General features: G+C 49.6%; 1 protein-coding gene and 1 long non-coding RNA gene across 3 annotated transcripts; one reads left to right on the top strand and one right to left on the bottom strand.

Moving 5' to 3' along the window:
- Positions 1 to 258: 258 nt before the first annotated feature.
- LOC137165568 (uncharacterized) lies at positions 259 to 2680 on the top strand. Its single transcript, XR_010923425.1, has 2 exons — positions 259 to 666; positions 1713 to 2680. It is a non-coding gene; the product is annotated as an uncharacterized lncRNA (long non-coding RNA).
- Positions 2681 to 5391: 2711 nt separating this feature from the next.
- Positions 5392 to 9301, bottom strand: CAMK2N1 (calcium/calmodulin dependent protein kinase II inhibitor 1). Of its 2 annotated transcripts, XM_067567504.1 has the most exons (3): positions 9148 to 9301; positions 8321 to 8789; positions 5392 to 6748 (listed from the first exon to the last, which is right to left on the bottom strand). In XM_067567504.1, exons 2-3 carry the CDS (start codon positions 8487 to 8489, stop codon positions 6678 to 6680), a joined length of 240 nt encoding a protein of 79 aa, XP_067423605.1. In that variant the 5' UTR covers positions 8490 to 8789; positions 9148 to 9301; the 3' UTR covers positions 5392 to 6677. The 2 variants fall into 2 exon arrangements, with proteins under 2 accessions (XP_067423605.1, XP_067423604.1); XM_067567503.1 differs by lacking the exon at positions 9148 to 9301 and having other exon boundaries at positions 8321 to 8907.
- Between the last annotated feature and the right edge of the window lie 694 nt (positions 9302 to 9995).

Here is a 9995-nt window from a genome sequence, read left to right as displayed (position 1 = left end):
TCACCTCCGCAACTTCTTGCACCTGTGCCCTCCTCAAAATCACCATGGCAACTTCCTGTACCTGTGGTCAAAGTCCTCCTCACACAATTGCCAGACGTCCCCAGTAATCTCTCTGCAATTGCCCTTCTCTCCTGGATCTTCCTGTGTCTCCCCTCTTTCTTTTTCTTTCCAGCCAGACACATGTTCCCCACCCCCTTGGCGCTTTCTGGAGCGCAGGGTCTAGCGCCTGCTTTCACACTGGTGCAGCACATCCCGATTTTGATGCTGAAACCAAATGCTGAGGGGCAGTGGATCTAGAAAGTCTAAGGGAGTCTGGTATAATTTACACCGTCACACCTCCTCAGGGCCGAATACCACCCTCAGTTGCTTGTGGGTGACTCCATGTGACTTCTAGTTTCTCCCCTGAACGGAGGTCAAACTGAGTTCCAGGGGGAGGGAAAGAACCCCTGCCCTGTGGCTAGACTGGTATGAAGGGACTGCAAGGCAGCCATCTTGCCTCCCCGTGGAATAGCTCTGGCCAAGAGGTCTGCTCGGCAGGCCCAGCTGTGGCTTTTTAGGGGACATGGCAGAGGGGCTTGTCAGGGGATAGAGGAGGCCGGGCCAAGGGCATTCCTCTACTTCAGCTCTTATCTGGTGGCAGAGTAGCTCATTGCAGCTACGGCACAGGTAAGGACAGCCCACCAATGGAGGAGGGATGGGTCTGTGGTTAGGGCACTAGATTAGTGCTTGGGAGCCCTAGATTCAGTTCCCTGCTCTACCCTGTGTGACCTGGGGCAGCCCCTTTATGCCTCGGTTCCCCATCTGCACGAGAGGGGTAATAGCACTGCCCTGCCTCAGAGGCAGGACCGGGTTAAAGAATTCTGGGGCCCTGTGCTCTGTGGAAATTGCCCTGTCCCCCACCCCCCGAGTGGTGTTGTGACCTGGCACGTGGGGTCACAGCACCACACAGGTGCGGCCCGGTCACTCCTCCTGCGAGACAGAGGGGCAGCCAGGCCGAATTAGAGAAGTGTTGCAGGCTGGGTCGCAGCGCTAGTCTTTTTCTTTTTTTCTGGTGGTCAGGGGCCCCCTGAGACGGGGGCCCAGGGCAAGCGCACTGGGTACACGTTGGTTAATCCAGGCTGGGTCACAGGTGTGTTGTGAGGCTACATATATTCCAGAGGGCGAACAGCTTTGAGACCTATTGACGAAAAGTGCCATAGAAGAGGTAGGTATTTGTATCCCTGAGCCCATCCCCAATAAAGAAGGGGCAGGCCCCAATGGGTCCCTGTGCTGGGCTCAGCACCAGCTTAGGGATGAACCGAATCTTTTGTGTGTTTGACTCCTACCACCTTAAACTCCACAGGCCGAATGTGTCCCTGTCTCACTCTGATGTAGACTGCAGTTGCACTAGGGATGAATTTGGCCACATTAAACTCTCTCACACCGGCTGCCTGACATATAACTTACAACCTCTTCCACCTGACCTCTGCAAGTGGCCAAACAGGTTTTGCCTGCAGGCTCAGACCTTATGTTTGCCCTGCAATTGCACCATTTGAAAGCAGCAGTCTCAGAACTGCAGATGAGAGATTTCACTGGCCTTTACCAGAGAAACTCCGAGGCCAGGTGCAAGTCCCCCTGTGCAAGGACGTGCTGTCATTAACGTCGCCTTATTTTGCACAGCAGGCGTTGGGATAGTTTTTACAATGTTCTATTTTTTTTTTCTTCCCAAACAGGCAGGTTTTATAAACCAGAGAGCAGCTGTTCCAAGGGTGAGGGGAGAAGGGACTGTACAGTCTCCAGCCTGAGATGACAGCTCCACTCAGCAGGAAGTTGCTTTTATTAAAATATTTTTTTGAAAGCATCCATCATGCCTTTTGCAGAACCGAGGCTGCCACGGACACTGCGTTCTTTTTGGCTAGCTGGAGGTTTGCACAGACTTCAGGGCTAGTGTTTATCTTGCAAATATCAGTCCTCTCTTCCAAAGAATGATTTTAAGATTCTTGGTTTTCCCAAGCACAGTCAATACTCCATTTCCCCACACAAAGCAACTGCTGTTCGCAAAACGCCAAGCACCGCTGTTGGCCTTGTTACAACTAATCAGTAGTAGCAATAATAACTATTATTTTTAACGATGTGAGCTGTGCCAATGAATGTGGTTCTTCTTTTGTGGTGTGTGAAATACACTTCTCGAGGTGTGATTAATTGTTATGGTCATAAGCATAAGGCAGAAGCCTCAAAACTTTGCGACACCAAGGGGATGTGTTGGCAATTATCCAGCAGTGCTTGGGCAGCACCTCATTTGCATATAAATTTGCACATTTAACATAAAAAAATCCACACACCACCATAATATTTATGTCACTGCTGGCAGGTGAACAGAGACGGCTTGGTGTTTAGTTCAGTGGCTGCTATAACACAAACTGCAGGTGACTAGCTTTCTCTTCATGCTGTATGTAAAGGAAAAGGCAGCTGCCAGCTGTATTTTAGGACCCCACCAGAAGAATTTCACCCTAGAACTACATTCTGTGGACCCTGCTCTAAAAGAAATATTTTGTGACTAATAATTATATGTATAGGCTAATAATTAATTTAACTTCCCACTATGAACAATTGTGCATTATTAGTCTGAATTATTCAACAACAGCTGTGCTGCACCCCAGAAATGGATGCATTTCAGTGCTGGATGACATGTTATTTCATATATTTCTGACCTAACTCCCAAGATTGTTGTGTGGCTTAAGCTAGGGCCCAATCCTGCACACCCTTATACATGTGAATAAGTTTTACTGATGCATGTTGACCTATTAAAGTCAATGGAATTGCTCACATCTGTGCGTATTACTAGTGTGAACAAGAGTTTACAGGATTGCTCCCTTCATGTTTGCCAAGTACTTTGAGATCCTCAGATGTACTTGATCCTCAGCGAGTGTGATGAACAGCCTGATCCCATAATGGGTGTCACATGGGCACGGACAGCCACCTGCATGGAGCTCATTGCAGGATTGGGTCTAAGTTCACATCTTGCAGTGGGTAGAGGATGGGGTCCTATTATTCTTAGGTCTGATTGTGCCTGGCTTCTGCTGGGTGTAGCAAGAAGTCATTCTCTCTCTCTCTCTCTCTTTCCCTCTTTTCATTCTCTGCAGCTGCTTCTTTCATTTCTGTCTCTCTTTTTTTTAAGTCAATAATTTACAAGAGTTTGTAAAGAATTCCCTTAAGAAGCAAGGCTGCGTGTGTGTGTATGTGTGGGGGTGATTTTTTTCTTTTTAAATTGTCAGCCTCCCCAGGGCCCAGAATTCACCAAGATTTACATTTATTGCAAGTATTCAATTAATTCTGTTTGAATAATGCAGCTCTTGATGCTCAATCAATAAGAGAGGGATTATAGATTCTCTCATCTTTAGAGCTTAATATCCTCCCTTTCTGTATTTATTGTTGCTCAAACATATTTTGACAATATGTTCTACACTTGGCATAATTTCCTGCCTGTTACCATGCTTCCAGATTCCAAAGTGCACCCTTTAGACGTTTACATTTATATTTTCTATTTAAAGATGCCTGTGACACAGAAGTGTTCACAAAACTCAGCTGACACGGCCTCCTCACCACTGACACAATTGCTTTTGTGCTGCTGTAGTAATATTTTAATGCCATCTCCTAAAAAAACCTACCATCAGAGCCTTTCACCCACCAATTGACAAACCTACTCAGCTTGAGAATGGGAGCTTTGTTCATGTTCCACAGCCATCCCCTCTGCATAATCCTCTATCAGTGTATTGTCCACAATGAAAAAAGACCACACAACAGAAACTGCTCACACACTTATTGAAAGAAAGCAGCTTGAGAGATGCATCTTTTAGTTCTCCTTGTGGAAATCATGATCCTCTTAATGCCACCCTCTGTAAATTTCACTTCTTTGCGGGGGGGGGGGGGGGGGAAGAGGGGGAGAGGAGTTCTCTGGTGAAAGGAGGGATCTCAAAACATGGAATTATACACACCAACTCCCCACCCCAATGAATATTAATTCTTATTAATAATGCAACCTAGCTGTCACAGCGTGCTTTTCCTCCATAGATCTCAAGGTGCTAACCCTGAGGCATAAACCACTACAATTATAACCTATCTGTAGACATCCTCACGTTTTATTATTATTTATATAGTGGTAGGACCTAGTAGCCAACCAGACTGGGGCCCCATTGAATTACGTGCTATACAAACATATCAGGAACCAGTGCAAGCAATGACTCGATTCACCTGTGCAAGCCAGCCACATGCTCCTTTGTATGGCTATTGTTATTATTCTGTAATTATGCTTCTTAGTAGCAATCGCCATTGTTAAGTGACTAAACGAGTTGCCCTGACTGTTGCATCTTGAGTTCTTCTAATCTACCTGTCTGAGTCACTCCCAGCCCTCCTATCACTGTGCTCAATGTTATGACACCACATCTCAAGAGTCTCACCAACCGCCCCAGCAATGCTCCCTGAAGCAGTGGATTTTGAGTTCTGGCAATAATCCGGCAAAGCCTCTTGCTGGCAAAGAGGAGGGGAAGTTGTGTTGGTTTTGCAAAACCAAGATCAGGCACAGTTTGGATCCAGGTGCCATTTAATCTGAGTCCCCCGCAAGGTCAGGGAAGGGGAGCTGGTGAATGGCTCTGCTTTGGGCCCGTGCTAGTAATAATCCAGGCAAACACACTCTTTCTCCAGCCCCCAGCCCTTTCTCCTCCACCTTCCATATCAGAGGCTCAAGCAGCAGGCATGCTATTGTTCGACCCACTTGGCAACTGTTGGAAGCTAGGGATGGTATGTTAAAGCATATGTTATACAGTCAGGTTTCCTCTGCAGTGAAGAGGCCACGGGGATGGGGGAGAGAACTTGGCATGCTGAGGGCAACATGAACATCCCAGGGGGAGCAAGCCCAAGGATCCTGGGGTTTATTGTCTTTCAAGTAAATCCTCCCCCTTGCCAGGAGTGAGCTTTTGTTTGTTTTTCAATAGATCAGGCAGGCAGGAATGGCTGATGGGTTTGCTGCTGTGTAATGCCTTCCAAGAGGAGACTGGCACAAAGATGGCGATGTGTGCGTGTGTGTGTTGAAATAAATCAGCGATGACTAGCAAACCAACACACCCAAGCCAGCAGGGTCCCTTTAACTTTCCCCATGGGAGCAGTTTCCAATCCTCACAGTCACAACTCTTCCAGATTCCCACTTCCCCATTAGCCTCCAGTATAAACCGAAAGTACTTCCAGTATGTGCTAGCTTGACATTTCATTAATTTCTTCTTTCCTTGACATCCCCACAGTGACCACCTAACACTTCACTCTGAGACCGTCATATGTAGCCTTTGTGCTGAAACAGATCTCAAATGCATGCTGCAGGCACAAAAACAAGATAAGAGATACAGATCAGACACAGGAATGGACTGTTTTGTTTTTTTTTATTGTACATTGCAGAAATAGCCCTGTGTCGTGGATAAAAGTGCAACATACACAATATTTAAGAAAAAAAATAAAACCCTTCTTGAGGGCTGGTCTTTCAAAGTTGCAAACAAAAACAGTAAAATGTTCCCTCACACAAGAGGCATTTTTTTTTTTGCACATATCATGCAAAAAAAAAAAAAAGTAAAAGAAAACCCAGAAGATATTATTTATATATATATGTCTAGATATCAATAAAATCCATTAGAGAGCCCTATAAAGAACAAAAAGGAGACCAAAAGTGCTACTTTACATAGACTCAAAGAGCACTAAATAAGAAAGGAAAACAGACTGCCATTTGGCATCTCAAGATATTTGGCACTCTTGTGATTACATTGGATTTTTTTTTTTTGTTCTTTTTTTTAAATACAGTCTATTAAAGAGAATAAACTGTCACAATATAGGAAAAAACAGAGATTGCCCACACTACAGATTGCATGGTAGTTAGAAAAAGCTGAGCATTTTTTTTTCCTGTTTTACATATAAAATTTGTCCATTTGCGCTAACTTGAGCAGTTGCTCCCAGCAACAAAGTAACACAAGCTTAAAAAATAAAACAATAATTCTTCCTATAGTTCATTCCTTATAAAAGTTTTTTTCACATATTCCATCGATACATTAAAATGTGACTAAAATGAAATATATATATATATATTATTTATATATAATTTTTTTTAAAACATCCAAGATATCAACATAAAAAAACCAATGAAACTACTAGCATGTTACGTCCAAGTGCACGGAATCATTTTTGCAAGATTAAATAATGTAAACAAGGTGCTCATTTGGAACAACCATGACCAGCAAAAGGTACCAGGGTCTGAAAACACTGTGTTTTGCTGCATTGTTTGAAGTACTTTAAACCCCAGATCCAGAATTGTGCAATATTCATCATATAGAAAAAAGAAAGACTGGTAATTTAAACAACATAGCTGCAACTGATACACTGATTGATTACTGTTGTTTGTGGGTTGGTTTAGGATTTTTTTCCCCTCTCTCTCTCTTTTTTACGTATTTGTGTTTCATTTTGCACATTACTAAAACCTTCTTCCTTCTCGAACCTCTTCTGTCTCCAAGCCTGATGTTAGGATACAATTTGCTGATGTGCATTGTGGATTGCAGGCTAGTAATGAAGGATTTCAGAGTGCTTTTTTTGTTTGTTTTTTTTGCCAATAACACATTACATTGTAAATTATTTCCCCCCCTTTATTCAGTGTCTCTGGGAGGGAATTAAACCCCAGGAGGTGCCTTTTCTGAAAGATTTTTCAGCACATCATCAATTCTATCATCTTCAATGACAACTGTAAAGCAGAAAAACAAAATGATGAATATATTGTAGCTTCCCTTCTCCCCCCTTCACTTGCTCTTGCGTGAATTCCCCTCCTATTGCAATTTGCCCCCCTGAAATATGTAGGGTTCTGCAGAATCTCTCTGTCCAACCTACAAGGCAACACTGAATTCCCATACACATACAGCACCTGCTCATTGCAAATGACCATTTATTTTTTGTAAATAGCAGCCAAGTCAGGAAAACCCGAGTTCCAAAGCAAAAGAAATGTGTCCATTCAGCAGTCTGCTGCTATTTCAAGGGAAGAAGTGATACCATTGCAAAGAAGTAAATACACTGGATAATATTACACGCTTAATCCAGTGTTGTCAAGGTCACCAAGCACTTGGCCACTAGGGTTAGTGTCGATGGTGTTCTTTTTAAATCTACTGGGCTACGTTGTAGCTGAATGGCACCTATTCCTCTGAAAGGAGTTGCAGGACCTCTGAGCTCTCTAGATGGCAAGAGACACTTGTCCGGGTTAGCTATTCGTGACTATTGAGATCACCTGGGATTTCTTCCTCTCTAATAAGTCTTAGGACTCTTTAGGGTCCTCATCATCAACATGCAATGTGGGGAGAAGAAAACCTTTAACTACCAAATGACCTTCCCGCTCTCCCACGGTACCTACAGGATCTACTGCAGGTAGACTCACACTTGGATTTGATGCATTTACACGCGGCGGAGAAACGCATCGCCCCCTGCCCCGCTCAAGTACACAGACATTTATTTTTAAACTACAGGAAAGTGTTCCCTTCTGCTGAAAGTGCTGTCGGGGGGGTGTTGAGTCTGCACTGAATGGCAAAAAAGAGTGGGGGGAAATTGCTCCGGATCCGCTGAGTTGTGGGGGGTTTAAAAAAAAAAAAAAAAGCCCCATCCGTTTAAACTGCTAAGGGAGCCGATCCCGGGCACTGATCCCAGCTCCCCCGACACACAATATCGAGCTCACCCCTGGGGGTGCAGCAGGAACTTAGTGGGAAATGGAACCGCCGTGTCCAGCCCACCCTGCCCGAGGATTCCCCCCACACGGGAGATCCTGACCCCTTCCTAAGCCCTGACCCCCCACCCCTCCTCAGCCCGCCGCGCTGTTCTCCAGCCAGCCAGGCAGGCACGCAGGGAGCAGCGCGGCTCCTGCCTTCTCTCTTGCCCCGCTGCGGTCAGGAGGAGACGCCGGGAGCCAGCCCGGCCGCTCGGGGGGTCTGGAGCTCGCCCGGCTCCCCCGAACCCAGAGGGCACCCGCGGTTTGCAAGGCAGCGCCTGTTTCAGGCGCTCATCTCCCAGCAGACCGGGGTAGGGGGGGGGGACCTTCCAGGAACCAGGGATCCTAGCGCGGGGCTGGACGGGCTCGCCCCGGGACGATGCAGAGCGGAATGGGGATGGAACCAAGGAGGGGGGCTCTGGACACCCCCGGGCCCCGCAGAGATCAATCCCCGGCCGGGGGGGGGCGATCCTCCACTCACGGGTTGCAATGGGCCAGGAGCCCCCCCAGGCCGGGAAAGGGGAGCCGCCGGGGGGGGGGGCGGTGGCGAAGCGGCCCGGGACTCACCTCTCTTGCTGCGGCCGATCTGCCCGAGCTTGGGGGGCCGCTTGCTCTGCCCGCCGGCGAAGAAGGGGTTGGTGTCCTGCAGGCGGCAGGTGAAGGAGATCTGCCCCACCTCGCCGCCCTCCCCGTAGCGGCCCAGCTTGTCCTCGCCGTAGGGCAGCACCTCCGACATGGTCTGGCCGGGCGGCTCCGCTCCCCCGGGCTCCCTTCCTCCTCCTCCTCCTCCTCCTCCCCCGGCTCGCTCGCAGCCGGCAGACAGGGTCACCGCTGGCGGGGGAGCCCCGGCCGGGCAAGCCGACGGGCGAGGCGGGCAAGGCAGAGCGGCGGCACCGGGCGCGTCCGCGAACCGACTCAGCAGCCGCCCGGCCCCAGCCGCATCCTCCGGCGGCCGGGCGAGAGAAGGAAGAGCCGGCGGCAGGCTCCGGCAGGGAGGGAGGGAGAGAGAGAGAGAGAGGCTGGCCGACGGGGATCCCTGCAAGAGGAGCAACGTCAGCTCCGCGCAGCGCCGAGCACCCCGCGCCTGGCAGGCGGCTGCTGCTGCAGCGAGCGCCGGGCGAGCTTCCTGCACCAGGCTGGGCTCGCCCCGCCGCCGCTCCCTGCCTGCCCCCGGAGGGGAGAGCTCGCCCCGCCCCAGGCTCCGCCCCGCGCCGCGGCGGCGGCTCCCTCCCGGCGGGGCGCGGCGGGGCTGGGCTGGGTCCGGCGGCTCGCTGGCCGCCCGGCTCTGGGTCCTCCCCCGCCCCCAGGCACCTGCCGCCAATGGCCGAAGCCTTCCCGCCCCCTAATGGCCCAAAGGGGGGGGCCCTCTCCTGACCCCCCTCCTTTCGTCTTACCGCCGAGCCCCGGAGGAAGACAGGACACCCCGCTCTCCAGGGCTTGGAAGCCAGCCGTCCTCTCCCCAAGCCGCTTGCCTCTTCTGTTTCAGCAGCGGGGCACAGCCCGCCTCTGCCTCTGCCTCCCGCTCCCCCCCCCGATTGCAGTGCTCTTGCTTTCCGTGTGTTTCCACATGCACGTTCCTGTGCTCCCTCGATTCCTTGGAGCCCTCCCCGTGCAGCAGAGTGGAGGAGGGGTGCTTTCACCCACCAGATAGACGGGCTGGGAGAGCCAGAGCCAGCGAGCTGCCAGATGCTCTGCTGAAAAGACAGGGCCTGCTGCTTCACTTAAAGTCTTCTTCTTCTTCTTCTTCTTCATTCCTTGTGGGACATCTTTTCCCTGCCGCACACCTCACCGCTGTGATCTCCGAGAGAGGGTCTGACAATGGCTTTTCTCCCTCCGAATCTGTCCTGGGTCCTTCTCCTTAGTAAAGGGGCAAGTTCGCAACCTCAGGTGGGCGTTTCATTGGCTCGAAGGAGGAAGGCTGGGGCATTTCCAACAGCTCCTGGCCAAAAGGCTCAGTGCGGATATTGACATCAGAGAAACGGAAAGGACCTGGATAATCTAACCTGAGCAGGTATTTAGACTGCTCGTCAAGCTGGGAAGGGACCAGTCTCCCCCAAGGCCCATGCCCTTTGCAAGCCTAGGGAACTAATTATATGGTACATGCCCATCTGAGCCTCATTAGACCACCCCAGCTCATTGCTCAATGAGCCAGCAGCTCCCTCCTGCAAAATCCCATGTATATCCTATCTCTGGCTGTCCTTTTCCTCTTCCGCCCCTTCCAGGAATCCCCATCAAGTGCATT

This window comes from Emydura macquarii, unplaced genomic scaffold (genome assembly GCF_026122565.2).
Source record: "Emydura macquarii macquarii isolate MOO-44397 ecotype Brisbane River unplaced genomic scaffold, CSIRO-AGI_Emac_v2 contig_2768, whole genome shotgun sequence".
NCBI lineage: Eukaryota > Metazoa > Chordata > Testudines > Chelidae > Emydura > Emydura macquarii.
Note: the sequence above shows the minus strand (reverse complement) of the source record. Positions and strands in the feature narration are given on the sequence as shown.